Source organism: Mauremys reevesii, linkage group 10 (genome assembly GCF_016161935.1).
Source record: "Mauremys reevesii isolate NIE-2019 linkage group 10, ASM1616193v1, whole genome shotgun sequence".
Taxonomy (NCBI): domain Eukaryota; kingdom Metazoa; phylum Chordata; order Testudines; family Geoemydidae; genus Mauremys; species Mauremys reevesii.
In genome coordinates this window covers 56,348,646-56,373,260 of record NC_052632.1, presented here as the reverse complement: position 1 = coordinate 56,373,260, position 24,615 = coordinate 56,348,646, and the positions used below count along the sequence as shown (strand labels likewise).

The 24,615-nt window shown below is 39.7% G+C and overlaps 1 protein-coding gene across 6 annotated transcripts; it reads right to left on the bottom strand.

Annotated features, from left to right (window-relative positions):
* Window positions 1–364: 364 nt before the first annotated feature.
* Window positions 365–23,223, bottom strand: ALG1 (ALG1 chitobiosyldiphosphodolichol beta-mannosyltransferase). 6 transcript variants are annotated; one of them, XM_039491994.1, is made up of 14 exons: window positions 22,785–22,868; window positions 21,989–22,086; window positions 21,790–21,867; window positions 21,093–21,196; window positions 19,829–19,977; window positions 18,111–18,200; window positions 14,447–14,557; window positions 11,507–11,628; window positions 10,659–10,697; window positions 7,241–7,300; window positions 6,331–6,441; window positions 4,448–4,562; window positions 1,099–1,174; window positions 365–602 (listed from the first exon to the last, which is right to left on the bottom strand). In XM_039491994.1, the coding sequence occupies exons 4-14, from the start codon at window positions 21,129–21,131 to the stop codon at window positions 471–473; spliced, it is 1,044 nt and encodes a 347-aa protein (XP_039347928.1). In that variant the 5' UTR covers window positions 21,132–21,196; window positions 21,790–21,867; window positions 21,989–22,086; window positions 22,785–22,868; the 3' UTR covers window positions 365–470. The 6 variants fall into 6 exon arrangements, with proteins under 6 accessions (XP_039347928.1, XP_039347927.1, XP_039347925.1 ...); XM_039491993.1 differs by lacking the exons at window positions 21,989–22,086; window positions 22,785–22,868 and adding an exon at window positions 23,097–23,223; XM_039491991.1 differs by lacking the exon at window positions 21,989–22,086 and having other exon boundaries at window positions 22,785–23,022.
* Between the last annotated feature and the right edge of the window lie 1,392 nt (window positions 23,224–24,615).

The following is a 24,615-nucleotide window of genomic DNA, read 5'->3' as shown; positions in this document are numbered from 1 at the left end:
GGACTTTTTTTTTCATTTGACTGTTTCTCATCAGATCCTACCTGTATTTTATCATCTTCCATCCTCGCCTCCTTACTAGGACAGAGAATCTCCATTAATAGATCCTCCCCTAAGGGATGTCGCTGTCCGAACTATTCATTCCAAATGCTAGAGGTAGATTAATGGTCCAGATAGATTGTGAAATTTAAGTTCCTTCAGGCAGGGATCATGTCCTTCCTCTATCTTTACATAATGTGAAGTACAAGTTCAGCTGTAAACAAATCTCAAACCATACCGAATTATTCATCCAACTGGTTCAAATCACAGATCAAAGTGTGTGTTGCAAAGGTTGTTTCAGGATGGAGAGATTTAAAAAACGCTTGTCTAAGACCAAATATAAAGGTTTTATTCACCATTTCCATCATGTATAACCAAACTTGGGAATGTGAAAATCATATGTGAAAATTCTTTTGTCCATTTTTTGGAAATCATTAATTGTTCCTAAACACAGGAAGCACAGTTTGTTCCCAGCTCTCATCCCACCGCAGCTGCTTGGATGACCGAAGATTTCTTCTGAACATATAAAGTTTACTTTCACCTGTAGGAAATTCCAATAAGAGCATCTGCAAGGTTAAAGAAACAACATAGAAGAAGTTAAATATCACACTTCAAGCGTCTCCTGCCCCTCCCAACTTTAATGGGCAGATTATTAATAGAGGAGCAGTAAAGTGGACTCTTCCTTCTAGACCTCTAGGTATTGCAAGATGATAAAATATCTAAAATGTGCTTTCTTGCTTTAAATTCATACACAAACAGATGTGGCCAATAAAATCTATAACTATAGGCAGGAAATTCCTCTTACAATGCATATTTTAAAGTTAAATCCACAAAGCATAATTATTAATACTCAATATTATTCAATGTTGACTAACAGTATATAAATATAAACAAACAAAAAGCATCACTGCCCAAAAGTAAACAATGAGAGAAGACAGAGGAAGAGAAAAACATGACAACTAGATCTATAATCTACTCATTCCAAACGTGCAAAAGCAGTACCTTTCCATTAACCATAAAGAAAAAGGAAACAAAAATGACTTGAGCCTCTAATATCTTTACCTTCAGCTGTTCTGCAAGTTCATTCGAGTCCCTAAATATCAAGCCATTTTCATCATGTTTCACAAGTTCATGTAAACTGTGAACAGAACCAGTGAAGAAAATGTGAGAACAACATAAAAGGCTTCTCCACTTAAATACTTGCAGAGATTGTTTATGTACTGTAGCTCTATCAAATACTCTAGGGACAGTCTCTCTAGAGGTCCCAGCTTTCTCCTAATTGGTCTCCCTCTATTCAAATCAAATCAGCCCAGTCCATCAACTTAACCTAAAATGAGTCAATCAGCCCTTAAGCTCCAGGACTTGCAGTCTTCTCTTGTTAGTTTCTTAGAGGCAGCATGGCATGGGGCTGTTACCCCTCCACTATCCCAGGCCTTTCTGCCTCCCTATCTCTCTGTTCTCCTTCCATTATAGCTGGGCTTGTTTTCCTTATTGGTCCCAGCATTGGGTACATGCCTCTATGATGGTGGTTCTGGCAACTGTGCTGGGATGTGGTCAGTCTGGTTGCCTGTGAGTAGGGAAGACTCTCCTCTCTCTTCTACCTATGCTCAATATGGGGTTTGTAAACTCTGTTACAAGCTCCATGTTGTTAAGATCCTGGATCTCTTATAAATTCCATTTCTTGCATTGGGATATAAGCTGCCAGTGATTGAAACAAATTAGTCCTCCTTCCTAGGCATAAGCCTGTCCAGAACTGCTGCTATACAAACTGTATTCACAAACTGTACTGAGAAAGTCCTACTCTTGGGAAGGAATAAGAAGGATACAGTGGTGACATGTTATTTCGTCTGCCAGCACAGAATAACGTACAAGTTTGTGATCCCTGCCATTATTGTGCAGAAAGAGTGGGGCTTCTAACTGAAGCAGGAGCCTAAGTGAGAGCAGTGCAAGGAGGAATCCAAGCAGTGCAGCCCACGTTCCATGCTACCAGCAAAGCAACCTCCCCTGCTGGCTGCAGATTGTGGAGAAGCCTGCTAGAGCTTCTCAGGGGTGTATGTTGCTAGAATCTGCCACAAGAAGTGAGAGGGCTGGTCTTCACTATGGGGAGATTGATGCTGCTGCAATCAATGCTATTGGGGTTGATGTAGTGGGTCTAATGAAGACCCGCTAAATTGATGGCAGAGCGCTTTCTGGTCGACCCTGGTACCCCAGCTCTCCAAGAAGATTAAGGTAAATCAACAGGAGAGCATCTCCCGTCGACACAGCACAAGGAAGACACTCGGGTAACTCGACCTAAGCTATGTTGACTCCAGCTACATTATTCACATAGCTGGAGTAGCATAACTTAGATCGACTTACCCCCCGTAGTGAAGACAAGCCCTGAGACAGAACTGTGAGGTGTGCAGTGGTTGAGCCTTGGAGGACAGGATTGGGATAGCAGGGGCTGGAGCATTCCCAGATGGAAGGGAAGCTGTACCCAGTGGAAAGAGGAGCAAAACTGAGGGGAGATAGGATTGCTATCTATAACTATATCAGAGGGATAAATACCAGGGGAGGGAGAGGAACTATTTAAGCTCAGTACCAATGTGGACACAAGTACAAATCGATATAAACTGGCCATCAGGAAGTTTAGATTTGAAATTAGCTGAACGTTTCTAAACCATCAGATGAGTGAAGTTCTGAAACAGCCTTCCAAGGGGAGCAGTGGGGGCAAAAGACATATCTGGTTTCAAGACTAATTTTGACAAGTTTATGGAGGGGATGGTATAATGGGATAGCCTAATTTTGGTAATTAATTGATCTTTGACTATTAGCAGTAAATATGCCCAATGGCCTGTGATGGGATGGGATCTGAGTTACTACAGAGAATTCTTTCCTGGGTGTCTGGCTGGTGAGTCTTGCCCACCTGCTCAGGGTTTAGCTGATTGGCAGAGGCCCTGGGGGTTTAGGTGGGGCATGGGTCTGTAGCGTGGGGCACGGGTCACTTGCTGGAGGATTCTCTGCATCTTGAAGTCTTTAAACCATAATTTGAGGACTTTACAGGAGTGGGTGAGTGAGATTCTGTGGCCTGCGTTGTGCAGGTCAGACTAGACGATCATAATGGTCCCTTCTGACCTTAAAGTCTATGAGTCTACGAGTCTATGCTTTGTTAGCCCATTGTAACTGAAGCCATTCATTTCCATAATGACCAGTCTGCAGTACTCTATTGTATGTAACCCTTCGGAAAGACAGGTCTTTCACAGTCATGGAGTCTAAATGAGTCCAAGGGAACCTAAGACAGAATAATATACATCATCTTTCATCCCCTTCACATATAATAGATTCAATTATACTTTCCGAGTCTCCCTTACATTGCACTGGACACAAACATTTACCAACATGTAGCTTACATACTGGAGTATGATTTACAATAAGGGTGATTGACTTTAATTTGCATCCTCCTATTAGCTGATTTACATTTTAGCATGGTCCACCCCTATAGCATACAAATTACACCAACTTGGACTTCTTTAGACTCAGTAAGTCAAATTTGCAGGTGATGTGTAAAATTACACATTGTAACTTGATAGCTGCGAGAGAGTCTAAGTTATACATTACACACCGAGATGGCTGGAAAAATGGCTAAATTACAGCAGATTTGATTCTCCTCTAAATTGGCCCAGGAAGCAGGATAGAATAAATAGCAGTAGTCTATAACATAGTGCAGCGATTTTCTTCAAGGATTTTTTATTTTTATTTTTTTAAAGTGGAACTCTTTAAAATTTGAAATGTGCATTTTTCACCTGAAGATACCATGATGATACTGAAAGCTAGTGTATTTTACGGGCTTATTAAACTGATCCTATTAAAAGATCACACACAAAGAGAAAAAAGAGTCTTCATTATATATTACAGTCATGAACAAAGCTATCACAGAGTATTCTGTGCTGCTGTCACCACCAACGCTACAGCAAAGTATCTTTACATTATGAAAGCCATACTTCTCCCAAAGGATTACAAGTACTTTATAAACTATAGACACAGTAACCACTTCATCCATCACTGAGGTTTAGACAATCCCAGAGTAGAATGAAGCATCTCTCCAATAGTATATCGAAACAAATCCAGTAGTTTAGAACAGGGTATGAAGAAGAGTACAGTTTCGAATTGGGATTACAGGTGGTTGTTTTTAAGGCATTCTGGTTAGGACACATAAAAAAAGTGTTAATTTTTAAAATGACTTCTAGAAGTCATAAGTTAGTTTTAATTTTATTTACCTTTATCAAATTAAAGCAAACATATTACTGTGGCGTAACTAGGAATCAATTCAATATCAGCAGAAATTGTTATATTGTGATTTTGTAGCAAACTATATATTTGTTTTAAAATATCTGAGTCATTTTAAACTATGTCAAAGTAAGCAAGCTCTTACCACTGGAAATGTACTGCACATACAGGTAAACAACAGCCAAACATATCCACCACCTTCATAGGCAGATCCAAACCACTAGATGATTTGTGGAGACAGACACCCAGATCTGCTGAGCCTACAAATGATAAAAGAAACAAAACTGACTTTTTCAAAAGTTTATTTTGAAAGTGATTAATTCTAAAGATTATTGTCTAAACATACAATTTTGTAAACATTAACAATTTTTGATATAACTTGATGTCTTCTTTGGTGCCATTAGAACATAACTACTTGGAACATCATTTATGTCAGAATGTCAGTGAGTAAAAGCCATATAACTTTTTTATTTTTCAGAGTAGCTGAGATTTAGAAACATAACTAACTAATATTAAAATTAGGGGAGAAGAGAAATTAAAAAACTAACAGATATTATACACTTAATCTACCCTTATCTATCTGAAATGGTAAAGAAATAATTAAATCAATCCTGCCACAATTCAGGGGATGGGCTAAATGACCCACTAAAGGACTCTTCCAATCCAAATGCCTTTACAATACAGGGATAATTTACAGAATCCAAGTTTACAGCGATGAATAGTCATTACTTACAAACCACCACAGACATACAAGCCAAATAAATTGACAGTGCCTGACCTGAGGGGCTGAAATTAGGCAGAACTTGTATTTTACCAGTATTTTATCCTTACATAGCTTTTATTGAGCTTCATTTCTCTAAAATGCTACGGGAGTATGAACGTTCTATTTCCTAATCTCATCAGTTAACTTCAACAGCACAGCTAGAAACTCTCCAGTGTTATTTACTGAACAGAACTTGAGAATACATTGAACAGAGACCAACCCACTTTATTTTAGCCTACCCAGAAGAACAGAAGGTGACAAACAGAGGCTTTTTAAATAGAGAGCTATTGGCAAACCTTTAAGATGGAATTCTACACCTAATTACCAAAATAGGAGGTTAAACAGTGCAGTTTCAAAAATTAAACAATTTCTCAGGCATAACAAAAAGCACAAGCTACAGTTATATATTTTGCTCTTAACAAGCAATTTAATTTTACTGTGATATTCGTATATCTAGCATCCAAAATCAGGGCTGGCAATTTCCCAGGAAAAACTAGTTTAGGACAGGGGACTGGTAATTAAACCAAGTTTAAACCGGGAAACTGGGAAGAATAATTGCATCAGGGTCCAGCAAGTTCAGCGAATACAGAATGAATCTTTGCAAACTTTGGATACATTCATTCAAAGCTGAGGAATATGCTTGGCCTATCCACTACATCAAAGTTGATCTTCAGCTACAGGACGCTGCATGGCCAATGGACCTGGCCCATTGGTCTGCAACTCTGAATGTTTCTGACTGCTTAATGCTTCAAGTCTACAACTCTGTACTGTTGTTTTCATATAATCAAATGTTTTCAACTTTTGTTTATATAATATTGAAAACTGAAATGAGTCATAACATGTATAACTTCCTTGAGAAAATATCAAACCAAAATGTGGACACGTCAATGTTCAGTACTGCATTACAATTACATACATTAATATTATGCCCATTTTAGTTTTACTTTGTATTTGTACAACCCTACATTAATCTACAAATCTACTGCCTTACATAACCACAATTGGAACATGTAACTAAAACTAAGTTTAAAGTGGTGTCATTAACTAAACAGTTTTAAAAAAAGAAAATGCCTTAAACTGGAACTAACTCGTTTTTCCCAAGGTGCTAAAAAACATGATTTTACCTGGTAAAAACCATCTCTGATAAATACCATGACATCCCTGCCCAAAATTATCAACAGCTATCCATAGCCTTTGCTTAAGCCTCACACATTGTTCTTGAGTCTTTAAAGCTTTTTCAGCAACTGTAATAATCCATTATTTACCAAGTAGAACAGGGTAATCCTCAGCTTCTAGCCACGGTGTACAGATCTGGATGTGTTTAAAGTGCATTTTGTCTATCAGTCTGTTGTAGTGCTTTTTTAGAGGCCCTTTACCTTTTAAATGAAAAACAAACAATATATATATATTAGTGTTTTTGCTGTGAACACCCAAAGTGGGGTTTTGTCTGCACATTGAAGTCTGGGATATAGAGCGAATCTCATTTGTCTTCCTAGATTGTAAGGTATTAAAAGAAGGGGCTGCATCATTCATCAATGTTCATACAGGGCCTAGCATGGTGACAGTGAATCCAACTGGGTCTTCTGAGGACAATCATGGGATATAATGCTATATCGTAGATACAATGTTATTGGATACAAATCAACTGAAAGATGGAACCCTCCAGCAGTACAGTGCCCTTTTAGCATCATGCTAAGTTATTAGTTTAGTACTAGGAGGAAAGAATACCATTTGTTGAACCATTTGTATCATTTTGCAAAATCCTCAAATTCAACGGGTAGGTCTCCTTTCCAAGTACTAGCCAAATTCCTCCCTACTTAGCAATAGGCCAAATACCATTTAAACCACATTTTAAGATGTTTTACCAGTATTTCTTCACTATTCAAATTCTGAAAATACATCCAAAGGAATTACAGAGTACAATAAAATGGCTAGATTTGTATGCTGGGGCATATCTTTTATTTTAAAATGCCCAACATGCCACCATTGGTTTGCTTTTTGCTCCAACCATTGATCTGATAAATTAGTGCCAAACAAATATTCAATTTATTTCTTACTTCAGAAAGACCAAAAAAAAATATATCAGTGTAAGAGTCAATATAATGGGATGATTAAAATTTATCCTCTAGCATCAGCACTGAAAGGGAACAGAAAATTATCACGTAAAAGTGGTACCTGTTATCACACATACTAAAGAAGGAAGCTTGATTCCATCATTGACATACTCTTCATAATCTGCAGAACAGATGAAGTTATTTTGTGTGTATCTAGCACGCATCGTAATTTAAGAATAATTCTGATGTACAAATGAGAACTCTATTTCAAGTAGTTAAAAAAAACTTCAGGCAAACTAGTAAACGTGGAAATTCACATTGGGGACCTTGATCCTAATTTGGGCCTCTTGTAACAAGCCATAATGCAAAGTAATAATTCTTCACAAGGACAGGTTTCAGAGTGGTAGCCGAGTTAGTCTGTATCAGCAAAAAGAACGAGGAGTACTTGTGGCACCTTAGAGACTAAAATTTATTTGGGCATAAGCTTTCATGGATGCATGCACCCACTTCATTGGATGCATGCAGTGGAAAATACAGTAGGAAGATGTATATACACAGAGAACATGAAAAAATGGGTGTTGCCATACCAATTCTAACTAGACTAATCAATTAAGGTGGGCTATCTGTTTCTTCACTTCAGCAGATGGGTATTGTAGTTTTAAGAAGGCTTGATAGAGATCTTATTGGTGTTTGTCTCTGTCTGAGGAATTGGAGCAAACGCGGTTGTATCTTAGAGCTTGGCTGTAGACAATGGATCGTGTGATGTGGTCTGGATGAAAGCTGGAGGCATGTAGGTAAGTATAACGGTCAGGTTTCCGGTATAGGGTGGTGTTTATGTGACCATCGCTTATTAGCACTGTAGTGTCCAGGAAGTGGATCTCTTGTGTGGACTGGTCCAGGCTGAGGTTTCATCCCGATCACATCACACAATTCATTGTCTACAGCCAAACTCTAAGACACAACCGCATTTGCTCCAATCCTTCAAACAGAGACTAACACCTACAAGATCTCTATCAAGTGTTCTTAAAACTACAATATCCACCAGCTGAAGTGAAGAAACAGATTTACAGAGCCAGAAGAATACCCAGAAGTCACCTACTCCAGGACAGGCCCAACAAAGAAAGTAACATTACACCACTAGCTGTCACATTCAGCCCCCAATTAAAACCTCTCCAGCGCATCATCAAGGATCTACAACCTATTCTGAAGGATGATCTCTCACTCTCACAGATCTTGGAAGACAGGCTAGTCCTCGCTTACAGACAGCCCCCAAACCTGAAGCAAAATACTCACCAGCAACCACACAACAAAAACACTAACCCAGAAACCTATCCTTTCAACAAAGCCCATGGCCAACTCTACCCACAAGGGACACCATCATAAGACCTAATCACATCAGCCACACCATCAGAGGCTCGTTCACCTGCACATCTACCAATATGATATATGCCACCATGTGCCAGCAATGCCCCTCTGCCATGTACATTGGCCAAACCGGACAGTCTCTACACAAAAGAATAAATGAACATAAATCAGACGTCAAGAATTATAACATTCAAAAACCAGTCGGAGAACACTTCAACCTCCCTGGTCACTCAATTGCAGACCCAAAAGTCGCAGTTCTCCAACAAAAAAAACTTCAAAAACAGACTCCAATGAGAAACTGCAGAACTGGAATTATTTTGCAAACTGGACACCATTAAATTAGGCTTGAACGATGACTGGGAGTGGATGAGTCATTACACAAAGTAAAAACTATTTCTCCATGCTAATTTTCCCGCTACTGTTACTCACACCTTCTTGTCAACTCTTTGAAATGGGCCATCCTGATTATCACTACAAAAGATTTTTTTCTCCTGCTGATAATAGCCCACCTTAATTGATTAGTCTCGTTAGAGTTGGTATGGCAACACCCATTTTTTCATGTTCTGTGTGTGTGTATATATATATATATCTTCCTACTGTATTTTCCACTGCATGCATCCAATGAAGTGGGTTTTAGCCCACAAAAGCTTATGCCCAAATAAATTTGTCAGTCTCTATGGTGCCAAAAGTACTCCTCGTTCTTTTTGTCTTCACAAGGAATCACCTAGCCCTCTCTGAAACATGCCTGATACTTAAAGGAAACAGTCTGTGAGGTGTAGTCATAGGTGTTTGCCACCCACAACACTGCTGGGCCAAATTCTGCTTTCCCCCCTCCATACAGATAATCCCATGGATTTCAAAGGAGGAGCAAGACGTTTCTTTTTCCAAAATAAATGTAAAGCTTATTTCTTAAGAGATTTTTTAAAAAATATATATGTTGACATATTTCCTTTTTTATACTATTTAAATATACTATATGGACATTATGCTTTTAAATGTACAGTTCATAAAATCCACAGTAATTCCACATTACCCTGTGATCACTAATAGCTGTTTCTTGTTAAGTTAAAAAACCCAGACACAGATTACCCAAATTGCTTAATGCAGGTTCCCATCTTTCTTGAAATCATTTCAATAGGTATTTGAAAGTGTGTGTGTGTGTACGTGTGTGTGTACGTGTACATGTTGTGTAACAGGGTGGTTTGCCTCATTAGCTGCAGAGCTTGGATCTAAGCCAACAATGATTACAGGATGAGCCCCACCTGAGCCAAAGTTCCCCCAAATCAATGGCTTATTGGGCAGATGTGGTTAAGGTATGTCAGTTTCACAGCCAAGGGTACACAAGGGAGTGATATGGCCAGTATAATGTCCAACTGCCTTTGACAGCCCTAACCTGGTGGAACAGATAAACATTTTACATCTGAGTGAACAGGAGATGGCCTTTCAGTGGGAGATCAAGTGCAATTTGAACCCAAAACCTTCAGACCTGTAGTCAAGCACCTTAACCACTCACCCATTGAATCTTACATCAGGTAATTCCCAATAAAGGGCAGCAGTGGCTGCACTGAAGGGGAGGTGCTCAGGTAGGCTCCAGCAGGGTCCTGGGATTTGGGACTAAGACTCCAGCCAGGAAGGGTTAGGAATAGCCTGCTAAGACAGGAGAGACCCTGGGCAAGCTAGGGAAAGTGCACAAAAGCTCTCCCAACAAGGAGGCCTGGGAGTAGAAAGGAAATGTTTGTTTAGGGGACTTCAGTTTGGGGCTCTGAATGATTTTCTGTGACTAAACCCAGGCCTGTCTGTGTAAGGAACCTTTGAGGGAGAAATTATTCACAAGGCACTGCAAAGGCCACAAAGGCCCTGGCCACAAGAAGGAGCTCAGTAAGCGGCCATGCCACTACATGATGTGTACAAAGTAAAGCTGTAACCCACTTTATCAAGTGGTTAGAAATATACTTCCTAATGACAAAGGTTTTAATTGTATCCTGCATATCACTATGATCTTAAGCTTTTTTTTTTTTTCCTCCCACACTGAGAAACTACTCTGGTCCTTAAATGTATTTGAATTTTCATTTGCACATGAAGGCACTGTTCTTTGAAGAAGCTCTTAGTAATTGTTAAGAATACATCCATAATAAGACTCTTTAAATAGCCAAAGGAGACTCCTTGATACTTACCTTCTAAAGCTTTTAAAAGAATAGAAAAATCTTCATCCTCTGAAAAAGAAAGGTTTATAAGTGACACTCATAGCATTTTTAGCTGTAATGCCTTATTTTCTTGAAAAGATAGCAATCATGACTTTCCTCGTCTTCACTGAAGTGCTAAATATACAATGTGCTTTTACTATGATAGGTACTATAAATGTAATAAACAAAAGCCTATAACTCTCATATTGTTCCTACTTGCTGCATTTAATGGAAACTTTTCCAACAATTACACAAATACTAAAGCCAATCAGCATCTCAGAAGCATGACATTTCATTGTCAATTTTATTAGACATTATTACCCAATTAATTCTAATTCAAGAAGATGCACACTTCCATTCTCAACTGCAATACAGCAGATTTTGTTCCAGCTTTAGACCTTTTCATAAACAAAATAATTATTTTAGCACATAAATATGTAATAAATGTACCGGGAAATGAAAGACAAACCATTTTAACTTATTAGAGCCATTCTAGAGCACCATGCATGCATATTTAATGTACTTCTAATGTTAGATGATGGTAGGACTTGTTTCTCTAATCATTCATGGAGCTCAACATTTACCTTATAACTCCATAATTAAACTAAAAATTTCAACGGATTATGGTCCTCATATGTAGACACTGAGATAGTCCATACAGCTGAGCTGCAAATTCTTCCTGTTAATCAAAGAAATGTATACAACTTTGTTTTTGCTGCTTGTAATGTCCTGTATCAGAGCAAAGTTTATGCATGGGGGAGGGAGGTACAGCTCTAATTTTTAATCAACTGTTTAATGTGAAGGTATTATAAAGGAATATTAACAATTTGATTCAAGACCTGTCCAACTGGTGCTGCTGATTAGAAGAGCTGGTCTTTCTTTGACTTGTGTCACATTTCCATTTCTGATGTCTAGTTCTGTAAATGCAGACTTCTCAACATCTGGATGTATGGAGCCTGTTCTGTGTAAACAGGATTTAAAGAGTACAATTATTAATTCCAAGATATACTATGTAAGGATGTGCATGGATATAATCAAATACTGTACCAAATGGTATGAATGTGTCAACATTCTGGTTCCAAATTTGTCATTCAACACCTCTGGGGGCTCATTCATTTTGCTAGTGAGCATCTGGGTATCATGATCATGTGACTCAGATGATTCTTTTCCTAGCTGTCACAGATATCCCAGCTATACCACTTCCGAGAGTGTTCCCTTGGTAATTTGTGAAGAGTGTTTAGCATGCCTTCCAATTCTCCACTATCTACTTGATTTACCTTGAAGATGATGGTCTATAGTGCATTCATTCAAACATACATGGAGTCAATTCATTCTGCACTAAGGATTTTAACAAAGAAGCTGGACTGACTGTCCTGAGGATTTTTTAAGCCATTTCTCATGGTATAGTTGTTGTCTGCCATGATATTTATTACATGCCGTGTAGCTGTAGCCATGTCAGTATTACTGTAGCTCTTTGGCAATGTACATTGGTAAATTCTGGCTCCTTCTCAGGCCACCCCTGGTCTAGGATTTCAAGGAGACATGTAGCATCTGCTTTATCCAGGCCACAAAAGCTAAGCCAAGAGCCTCTCTAACTCCCACTTCTCTCTTTTCCTTCTGAGGAAAAACCTCAGTTTTAAACCCACAGCAAGGATTCTAGAAATATTCTTACTGAAAATTATCTCTTATAGGCACTCTAGGGTCTTCATTCATTTTACTCTAAGGAAAACATGTATAGTTAGGAAATGTTTTAGTTACTTCTAACCCTGTGTTTCCACTAAAGGTGAAGATCTTTGTTCCTTAAATGCTAAAGATGGCATAAGCTCCTTTTGCTGTGTTTCTTCACTAATATTTTGTATCTAGTTGCAAGCATCTAATGTACTAGCTTTCTGATGCCATTGTTATGTGAATAGTGATATGTTTTATGTATCAACATGGAATCAAATGACATTGTTCTAACTGCTTACTAATGTAACATGCCTTATATTCCAGTGGCTTCTTGTATCTATACTAATTGGGAAATTAGTCAACTTCCTTAACAAATCAAAGACAAGAAACATCTCCAAGGATTGTTAAGAAGAAACAATGCTTTGAGAGCTATGTGAGTCTAAATACTCTAAAAATCACTTGTTTAAAAAGACTATTTTAAATGTAAAAGGCTTATGTAGAAAGGAGGCGTGTTTGGACTGATCTGAAACAGAAATTCTAATTCTACCAGGGTTTACTAAGAGATGAGAGATCTCAGAAGATGAACTAAAAAGAAAGAATTAAGACCCCACCTTTAGAGAGGCACTGAAAATTTCCCACCACAAACACAAAATAATAGGATCATGAAGTTGAAGATTTACAATGCTGTTGCATATGTATTAGCAGAATGCATATTCAGGAGCTGAAGATTTTACCTATGTCATCCCTTGAAGGTGCTGAGACAATGAAAGTGTGCTAACAGCTAATATTTGGATCCTGCCACTCCCCTGAAAGAGGTGCATCTTCTACCTTCAGTGGGACTATGGAAGGACAAGAGTATACATCTTTCTGAACTGAGATACCAATTTGGCACATTCATCTCAGTCTGTTCATCTCAGCTCTTTCAAGCAAGCAAATAGCAGCAAATAAGGCAAAGAAGCCATAATGCAACATCAAGAAGTAACCTTCCAGTCTAGTATTGTTTCTGCAACATGATATCACAAAGACTTCAGCATCACTGGTGAGATAATGTTTGCAAAAGCACTGCCAAAGGATTAGATTTAAATTTTTCTTATATTATTTCAATGTGCTATTTAAAGGTTATTATAGCTTAAGGTATTAACACCAGATTGTTCAGACTGTATACACCTGGGAGGAGAAAACAGATAACCTTGACAAAGAGAGAGAAAGAGTGGGATTTATTTTTACATTCAGATTCCTAATATTCATTAGTTTGCCTATCTCAAGACCAGTCCTTGCAGTAAGTTGATGAGTTTATACAAAACACTGCCTTCTTATTTGAGAAACTGTTGAATAGCTTCTTTTAAGTAAATGAGTTAATATTTTCTCTTTTCATAGGACTCAGTTAAGATAATTTACCTCTGCCCATTTATAAACTGTTTAAGTTATCCATAATAAACCAAACAGGATTCAACAACCCTTAAATGAAATTTCCTTGTCCATCTATAAATTGTTTTAGTTACCAATGTACACTAAGACGGGACTCACTACTGATTTTGGAAAATAATACATTTCGGTCTCAAATTATGTAGAGAAGAGTGCCCCCAAGAGGGAGGACCGACCCTCCAGAGTAAAATCTCTGATGAAAGGTCTCCACAGAGAGATGTACAGGCTGACTGACGTAACCATTATTTACTGCTTGCTTGTGTTGTTTTCCTTTTTTTTTTTTTTAATATTCAAAACTAAATTGTGAGTATCTTGCTTGTTTTTAATTGTGGTGTCCCCTAGGCATGTTAAGAATCTCATGTGACTAAAATAGTGGGAGGGGTTCACGTCTCTGGATCTGCATTTAAGAAAAACAATTATTTAGATTTGGCCTATCAGTTTTTGTTTCTCTGGACTATAAATGTGTAGTTACTTTTGGATAAAATTATTTGGTATTTGACACCTTAAGAACACCCCATTCCCACTCCACATGCACGTGGAATCATATCAACAAGATGAGTTGCAGTCAGTTAACAGGGAAGAAGCATCACAAGCAAGAAGCATATACTCAGTTTCTAAAATAAGTGTGCTGGCCTATCTTAGTTCAGTTAATAAAGACTGTCACTGCATCTGTTACTTATACATACCCTCTTTTAAATGGAGCATAGTCTTTGGCAAGTTTCATGTACAATTTATGCTGGATTTCTAATGGTGTTTCCTTAAAAAAAGAAGCTGGCTTGTCATAGAGGGTTATTGCTCTGTGGTGAAACAAATTTATTAGTCAAATAAAAAAATATATATATATAAGGCAATTAAAAGCATCAATAAAACAAAACAATTAACGATCTGATTCTGAAAACTCTATATTTTAAAAGCTTTTTGGAATAGAAGAGCTATAATGTTGGGCACTTACAAAAAAGCACAACAGTGTCCCAACGCTGTGAACAGTTAAGCAGCTGCATAGTCTTTACGTCAATGTGACTATGCATAAAGTTAAACACGTGCCTGTATCTGCAGGATTGGGGCCTTGCTCTATCAAGAAGGAAAAAGATCTATTTAATTTTTTTAATGCTTTTCAAGGTGAACTTTTTAAAAAGTCCCATGTTACTCCTGGGGGGATTCTGTGCCAAAAAATTCAAAATTCTGCATATTTTATTTGTCAAAATAATGCAATATAATCACACCAATTTCAATTGTTTTGGTAATTTATTTAAACTACAATACAGAAAAAAATCACAATAACTATTCAGCATTTCCTAAACATATGAAATTTGAGTTATGAACACTTGGTAATTAATACCCTGCATTCCAGTTATAATCCTTGATTTTCATTTAAATTACATTACAGAACACCAAACATCAAAAAAGTAGAATGCCATTTTAAATTGCTCAGACTTCCACGCATGGAAGTCATACAGTTTTGCTAATCATTGTCCTGTACCTGGCTGGGTACTTTGGGAAGTGCTTGGTTCTGATTCTCCTGACATTTTATTGACTGCTTGGTAAATGTTTTATTTGCCCTCAAAGGCTTTTTTTTTTTTTTTTAATGGGTAAGTAAAATAAATCATGAGCTGTAATCTAACCCCACTGTGCCACTTTGGCACCAGAAAAAAAGCAAGAAAGCGCATAGACCTTCCTAGCTGAGGACGCCCTTACTGTCATTTATAAGACAACTCCTTTTACATCAGTCTGGCAATGTAGGGGCCTTAAAACTTTCACAGGTTTTAAAGCTCCTGGGAGAATTGACTGAGAATGGGAACAGTTAACTAACAATAGGAACAATAGGCATTGTGCTACATTTCTGCCTTGGAGAATGAGATAAAGTTGCTGTTGATGGTTAATTGAACAACTTTTCTACACAGTCAGGATGCTACATTTGTGCCTCAGTGAATGAGATAAATTAACTCAGGCAGGCTGCTTTATTTGTGCCTCTAGCCCAGGGCTTCTCACAACTAACTCTTGCTGGTGGCCACTCCGAGAATTTTTCCTAAAATACTTAATTAACTTTAGGAAAAACAAATAAATATGCACATATATACATGTCCATATCATTGTAATTTATTTATGCAGGGGTTTATTGCAGACTCAATAATAATAATAATGTACAGTTGTCTCTATTCTTTGTTGGACCTAAACAGAATAGAAACAAAAATAAAGTGTTTTGCATGTTCTGATTTGTTTTTAGATTGCTAGTTAGTAAGTCTGCTATGTGAAAGGTGATATTTGTTTAATATCACTTTTCACCGCAGTTACTCAGCCCTGGCATGCTGGGGGACAAATTAAGCCCTGGATGAGGAGGTGGGTAAGGAGGCAAGTGGGCCAGAGGCAGCAGGGGTCGAGGTGATGGCAGGGGGTGAATCCAGGGATGGCACCCAAAACCCTGCAGTTGGGGGACAGAGCCCACCACCGCATGGCCAGAGCCTGGCGCCCACCACCCCAGGGCAGAAGCCTGAAGACCAAGCCACACCACCTCTGGGTTGCCTGCTCCTAAAATTTGTGGCTTCAGAAGGGAGTAGGGACCAACCCCTGCAGGCAGCCCCAGGAGAGGAGCCACTCCTTTGCCAACAGCCCCTCCCCCCACCCAATCACAGCCCAGGAGGCTGTGACCGCAAGAAAAGACCACGATGGCCGCATTTAAAAAACGCTGCTCTAGCCTGCCTCATGCATAATAAAAAGCCCAACCCTTATACGCCAGGGAGCAGCAGTCGCAAAGAGGGACAGAGTCTCTCTATCTGGCACACTTGTATGATTCCCCGCCCCCCCGCCCCACACACACAATGATGATCACACAGACAGGCAGGCACGCCTAGCCCCCCTCCCAGTCTCTGAGGCTGAACAGACGCGCTGCCTGGGCTGCTGGGAAAGAGGCATGTGTCCCCCGGCAGATTTTTGTGTGTATTTTTCTCTGCTTGGGGAGCACAGAAAAATGCAGGCCATATGAATTCTGCCCCCGGCACAGGCACAGAATCCCCGCAGGAGTACCATGTGCTTATCCAGGGAGCTCTCACACATGCTGTAGCAGAGACAAACCCTAGGTTCTTCATCATACAAAAATTATTTCTAAGCAGGAGGTACAATATATAATTTAAGAAATCTCAAGGAGTGTCACATTCCGAAAGTATTTACAGCAGGAGGATGTTCTGTATTTTGTGACATCACGGGCTGCCCTGGCAAGTGACCGGGAGATGGAAGATCAATCCTAGTTTGCACAGAACAGATTTTAGCCTCTCTCATTTTGGGCAGGGTGTGACCATCATGAGGCCTCAGCAAGCCAACTTAACTCTTGATTCAGATGCAAAGGCACTCCTCAGGACAGAATGTCCAAGTGCTGAAACCTCCCCAGGCTGCCCTCCTCGGCATTAAAAATAAGAGCTGCTTTTGTACAAAGCCATACGATCTAGAAGACTAACCTACACCAATTAAAAATATTACAGATTTGGCAAGACTACTGCTTATTCACATGGCATAAGGCAGAACTAGGCTTGGCATAGTGGAGCAAATCCTACAAATAGGGACTCATCCATAATGCATACATGACACACATAATATAGCCATATAAACTGCAGTATAATTGTCTTTTTAACTTGCCTTATAACTGTGACCAAGAATCTAAGCTTTAATTTTGTAAAATTCCTCAGCCCTTATGATCACAAAAGAAAAACTTTCAAAATGTAAAATAATGGTAAATTGATGCAGTAATGTCTCCCAGGGCCTGCGTCTAAAACAATGACTCCACAATGTATTGATATTAAGGCTTGCTGAAGTTGGGAATTCCAATTTCCTCCAATGCTCAAATTTCAATACAAGATTCATCCTTCACTACCACCATTACCAAAAAACTCAATCACCTCATGCTTGCTTCTGTGCCTATGTGGCTGCCAAAAGCCCCAGCTATCCCCCCATCATCTCTGGCTGTCACTAACATTTAATTCAAATGGCCTCTCAGACTTTCTTTGAGAGGCAATTTTAGGGGAGAGATAAATATTCACTTTTATTTAAGTTTTGTGGAACTACTGAGAGGTTTTACAAAGTAAACAACAAAAGGGTAAGAAACGTTTGGTGACATGTACATCTACCAACCCTATATTTCTTAGTCACTTAGTACCAGAAGCACTGGGATGGACAAATAATAATACTTTCTGACTCAGAACTAATACTTGGAAAAGCATATCCATCATGAAAGAAGCTTCTTGGATCCCTGATTATACAGTAAGACTTCTATAAATCCAGAATCATTAGGACTAGCTAGCTATATATCCTCACCTAAGTGAAAATCTGTATACAATCATTTGTGTAAGGCCTTTGACTTACTTGATGTTACAATTCATTTGTAGATCTTCTTTCATTGCATTAGTCACACAAAAGTTGTAGTCAGATAGACGTCCAAAAAGCTTTTCATACCTGACAGAAATTAAACTTCAGTTATAAACCAAACGTCATTCCCAACTAATGAGATTGTGACACTGAATACCAGTTTCTCACCAATGCCTAATCTTTGGAATGAACATTAATATAATTAAACAATTTTGCCTAAAATTATCAGGAGCTGTATCTCGCAGTATTCATTTCTCACTTGCCTCCTAACAGATAAATGATGTCTATGTTGATATTGCTCCATTAAAGAGCCCTGTATATAGAGCCAACATTCAAGATACAGTAGAGTACATGCTACCCCCTTTGAGGCCCAAAGAAACCAAAGGCCTGAACTCAATTCAACAAAAGAGACCTACTATCATAACCTTGAAAGATGGGTTACTGGGCAAATCAGCAATACAGAACCTACAAGCAAATCAGAAAGCAATTATAATATAAAGTGTTTAGCATAAACTAGTCATAACAAACAAGGCAAGACGCAGAATATATTTAAATTTGAGATATGGAACTTATAAAAGGAATTAATACAGCCACATACACCATCATGTTATGACTCCAACCCATCTAAAGAGACCCAGATTACTACTATGTATGTGCAGCTCATGCATCTCAGAAGCATGGTTGCAGCTCATTAGAGTCCAATGGATGACACTCAGGTTCAGAAATAATTAGGCCTCTTAAGGCCTGTCTACACTAAAATGTTACAGCAGCGCAGCACACTGAAGTAGTGCTTCAGTGTAGATCACGGTTTCTCAAACAGGGGTCGCCGCTTGTGTAGGGAAAGCCCCTGGCGGGCCAGGCCGGTATGTTTACCTGCCCTGTCTGCAGGTCTGGACGATCATGGCTCCCACTGGCCGTGGATTGCTGCTCTGGGCCAATGGGAGCTGCTCCCATTGGTCCAGAGCAGCGATCCACGGCCAGTGGAACCTGCGATCAGCCGGACCTGCAGACAGGGCAGGTTTGAGAAATCCTAGTGTAGATACTATCTATGCTGATGGAAAGGATTCACCTCCAAGAGAGGTGATAGCTAAGAATTCTTCCATCAACCTAGTGCTGTCTACACAGGCACCTAAGTCGGCTTATTTACATCACTCAGGGGCATAGATTTTTCACACCCGAGACTGACAGTTAAATCAACCTAATTTTCTAGTACAGACCAGGCCTAAGTCACCAGGTTTTTTACAACTCTGCGTGTACACTTCACATACGAACACTGGTATATGTGTGTACACACACACACACAATATTTAGCTGTTTCTGGAGGACATTCCTCAAAAAGGTATAACCATTTTAACTCTTTGTGAAAAGTCCTATAGAATGCAAAAAAATAACTGGATTAGGAATTGCTCTAAAATTTAACAGAGAACAATATCATTTTCTATAGCTTTCTGGAACCATTTTACAGAATGGTATAACAAGGATAGAATTTTCTATTAAGTTCTGTAGCAAGGTCCAAAAAACTCACAGAAAAGGCATTTCCTATTTAATTCTATAGGACACCTCCAAAAGGAAAGTACGTCAATTTTGAACCTAAAAATAAAGTGCCTCTTTAAGGAAACATCTATCAATGGGCTCCTAACGACGACCTTCTACCTTTTTGTATGCAGTAAACAATATACAATTTGTAAGAGAAAAATAAAGACTTCTGTACAAACCACTCTGCAATTTGTACTATAGGGTGATTTTTTCCATGGATCAGACTCATTATAGTATAACCATAGTTGTGCCAATCGATGATCAGTTTGCTTCTTCGTACAAGGCAAACCATCCAGGTAACAGCTATACTAGGCAGGCCTGGAGGATTCTGTTTAATAAATAAAACAAAAAAACAGCAGCTAATTATGACAAAACAACAAACCGCTTATTAGCTGACAAAAAAGGAAAGGATTGGACTGACACTGCTTTTAACAATCTCTAGGTCTCTACAGCCCCTGAGTTATGACTTTTGGTCACAGGAATCAGGCAACTACTCAGTAACGTATGTGAAAAGAGCTGGTTAATCTCAGTCCCCAGTGGTCATACATCCAATCACAACAACTACCATCAAAACTAGCTCTAAATGGCAGCAGAGAGATCCAGAATCATTGCTATGGAAACAGAGCTACTTTCTCACTCCTAGAGATGGTACCTCCAAGCGAAGTTTGAGGCACATTGATGGGGAAGAGGAGCAATGTGAAGTTCATACTGCTGTTCGCTCATGTTGTATTTGTTCTGTAGATAAAAGCTTTCACCCCTCCATGCTCTCAATTTGGCATCTGCAGCCAACATTAATTCCACTTAGAAAACTGATTTCAACAGGACTATTCACATGAGTAAAGTTAAGTATTTATCTAAATGTTTGCTGGTCTGAGGCCTTAATAATACAATGAGAGTTAAAAATTCATTTACTTTAAATGTGTGTAAGTAAATATTTGACTGGAATAACTCTACATTTGTATTAATCAATGTGGTATGAATTGTGATTTTACAAGAAAACACAGAATATGCAATTTACACTGGTAGACAAATTGTGGTATTGTTCTGTTCTCATTAGATTATTTAACACAGATAATTCTGAATTCTATATTTGACTGCTTAAGGCACAATTGTGCTGTATGCATTAGAATGGATTTCAAATTCTACCCTCAAATATGCAATTGAAATTTGCTTTTTGTAAAGACTCAAGCATCTGTGCTAAATTCAGTTTGCTAGTGTTTGTGCCAATAAAGTCTGAATGCTCAAAAATTAATGAAAAAAGTGAACACAAAGGTTGCAAATATATGAATCAAAATTCACATTTGCACAAATTTGTTTCCACTATTCATTCCGCACTAGTCGTTTTATCACCAAAATGAACAGTCACTATGTTTTTTGATGTTCCTGGAAAAATGTACTGCAGTGTGATACAATAAACACATAACTATATATCTACATATATACCTGAAGAAGAATATAAGATGGACGATCTATCTTCAGCATTGTATAGAACAGTTGTATTGCCTGTGTAATAACTTTTGTAATATACTGGAAAATCTTAGGACCAACTGTAAAATGACAGAAATCTTTGTCAAAATTTCACACAGCACACCCTAAATATGAAATTCATTTAGAAACAACATATAGAAGGAACTTTTTTTTTAAAGTGATGGAATCCTTTAAAAATTAACACATTACTTCATGGCCTTTGTTTTATAAAAAAGAGACATTCATAGTGCATATAAGTAGATACACACAGCATACACATGTAATTCCAACCACTTGCTCAGAAGTAGGCCAATTTACTTTAAAGGCATTGTCCAAGTTTTCATGAGTGCTCAGATTGTTAAACATGATAACAGTGTCTGTAGCTTCCATGTAAGATAAACTAATATGCTAATTTTGATCCAGATTCAGATCTCTGGTACAAAGAATGCCAACACATTTAAAAAAAAAAAAAAAGAACTCTTGTATGAAATGCAAATTTTCCCTCCCTCTTTAAAAGAAGCAATGATACCCACTGTACTCTGGAAGTTAAACCCAGACCCTAACAATTGGTTTTCCAACTGAACAATAATGATAAGTACCTTCAGAACAGAAACAGAATTTGAAATATTGATACATGTGTACAACTAAAAATCACCTAACTCACTGAACTTACCTTGCAATACTTTCAGTTCTGAAATAGATACAATGTGTATCTTTTCATTGCACAAAATGTCACTATGTGGCTTTGTGCCTGGAAGAAAAAGAAACTGTTCTACAGCCAGATGTTTATTGAACACACATACAAGACTGTTACTATAACTGGACATATTATTAAACTTGTAAAGTAAAGGTGAATTTAGGAAAAAACCCACCATTTTAATATGAAACATCCCTAAAGTTATTGATCCAGTTCCAAGTAGAGAACATCTAGAATACTAAGATGAGCATATACAGCTGGTGGCACTTTGATCTGAGTGAAGGAAGCTGCGATCAGCACTCATGCTGGGACCAATAATCACCCCACCCGGGGAACTCTTGGATGCTTGGGTCACAGCGACGCAGCACGCTGAGAGATGTCCCTGTGAGCATCTAAAAAGCTCTTAGGTTTGGAGTATAAGGCTGGCAACTGCCACCCTAGTTAGTTGCCCCCAGGTTGGGGCAAGGGCATGAATCTTAGTATGGAGCAAGGCTAATCGGGGACAGGTGGCTGCTGTTAGGTGGCTCGATATTAAACATCCATCTACCCTGGCCCCCACTGAACCCAGCTTAGAGGTGGGTTCCAAACCGTCCCCGGGCATGGTTCAATGTGGCTCCTGGGACTGAAGGTGTCCCTGGGTGTTTCACTGAGGAAGCCCAGAAGAATGACACCATAGCCATGCCTGGGTGAGTGGCAGGGCCAGGAGAGGGTGTGTGTGTGTGTGTGTGTGTGTGTGTGTAGTGGATCGGGTCTCACGCAGTGATGAACCCCCACAGGGTGACCCCATGCCCAGAGTAGGGGGGACAAGCTGGGGCTGAGGGGACCACCGAGGAAGCCCAGAAGGGTGACGCCGTGCCCAGGCATGGGGCAGGACCTGGTCCGAAGGGGGCGGGGAGGCAGCCCAGACCGGTACAGGAAGCCCGGCAGGGTCCCCACAGGGGGCCGGGCCGGACCGGACCGGACTCACTCACTGAGGAAGCCCAGCAGGGTGACGCCGTGTCCGTGCCGGGCCAGGGCCAGCGCGTGGTACTGCATGCGGGGGCTGCGGCCCAGGTCGCCCAGCACCGCCACGCACACCCGCCCTCGGGCCCGCTCCGGCCCGGCCGGCCGCCCCCGCAACCACAGCAGCGCCGCGCACAGCGCCAGCCCCGCCGCCACCAGCGGCAGGAGCATCGCGGGGGCCGCCATATTGTGACGCTGACGTGGTGTGGGGGGAGGGGAGGGGAGGCGGTACAGAGAGGAAGGGCCGCTGACAGCGCGCAGGGTACTTAGAGCCCACTCACAACGGGCGCCATCTTGGCATCAGAGCGAGGCTGCCTGCTCGGGCCTGGCCCGGAGCCCGAGCCCGAGCCCAGGGGGCGGAGACGCCAGGGGGAGGTGGAGCCGCCTGTAGCGCACGCAGCGGGGGAGGAGCTAGCGGGATCCAGGCAGGCTGGAGCAGCGCCGGGCTCGGACTGTGGGGAGCCCCTTGGGGCGGGACCTGGGCTTCCCCGCCCCGAGACTGCGGGATAATCGGCATAATAGTAACGATGCAACAGAGCTGGTCCCTTGCATGCTTTCCTCATGCACACGTAGCCAGAAACAGCGGAGCTCATTGTAACTGGAGCATGGGGGGGGGGGATATAATTGCTCCGTTAAAATAGCCCCTTTTCTCCTTAAAATTAAACAAAATATATAAAAACAATTGAAAATTGACGTAAAGCCGCGATATTTCCTTGCAGGATCTTTTGGTGTAAATACAATACAGACAGCAAGAATTTTATTTAAAAAAGGCCTTTTCATTACATGAATGTCAATATATTTAAAACTCTCAAGGAGCAGTAATAGGCTAAAAAAGGTGCAAGACACTGAAAAATGAAATGGCAAAAGTATACAATGTGCAAGTTTAAAATGACGAGAGTGCACTGTGAACTGATGGACCAGGCCAACAACAAAAAAGTTTTTCCCAAGTGTGATTTTCATCAAGAGTTATTGTCAACAGTTTACAGGGTTGCACAAATTCTGGAGAAGGTTAATAGTGGAGCTAATAAACAGACCAAAGGTCTGAAGGTCGTTAAGGTAGGGTGAAGCACTCAGATGTATACAGTTTAGAGATACAGCTACAGGGGGATCATCTTGAATATGGATCTATTTCAGCTAAGCAGGTGGAGAAACATTCATAGCAATTGATACAAACAGAATGGAAAATAACGTTGAGTGTCTGTAGGGTGTTCTATCCTATTGGGTAACACAGCATTTGTTCTAAGAGACTGGCTGGTTCCATATCTCTAGAATTCAAGGAGAAAATTGGACATGTAGTTGGACATCAGTCGGTAAGTATGATTAGAAGCGCAAACAGGAGGAGTCTCACATGCTCAGGGCTGAACTAACCACCCTATCTGGAGCTCAGTCCTGCAAAGTGCCAAGTACTGTACCATTAGCTCCAATTGATGCCCTGTTTGGAAAACTAAGAGTCTGTGGTTCCAAAGCTTGAAAATATATGAATTAACCTAAGTTAGTATTAACAAATCTGAAGTTTATCTTATGTATGCAGCATGTACACATTTTAATATTTGCAGGGTTAAGTTTACGGAGTGGGTACCAGAGCAGAAAAAGATCTATTGTGTGCAGGAAAGTGAGCTTTCATATTTAATTTCACCTGCATCAAATTATGTGTACAACACTATGTCCTAATGGCAAGAATCACTACTTCTAGAAATAGGATGTTCTCTCAAATTATAGTTTAAGCTAATGTATTTAGGACCGATGCCAGAGGAGTGGAGCTACAAGTCTTGCAGAAATAACAGTTCTCTCTTAGAAGCA

Excerpts from the sequence above, each read along its gene's own strand:
- ALG1 (XM_039491991.1), bottom strand. The coding sequence starts at position 23,001 with ATGGCGGCCCCCGCGATGCTCCTGCCGCTGGTGGCGGCGGGGCTGGCG. Across the intron at positions 6,442-7,240 it reads TTTAGTATGTGTGATAACAG|GTAAAGGGCCTCTAAAAAAG; the intron begins GTACCACTTTTA and ends TTCATTTAAAAG. Across the intron at positions 1,175-4,447 it reads TGTGCAGTACATTTCCAGTG|TTTACATGAACTTGTGAAAC; the intron begins GTAAGAGCTTGC and ends TTCTGTTCACAG.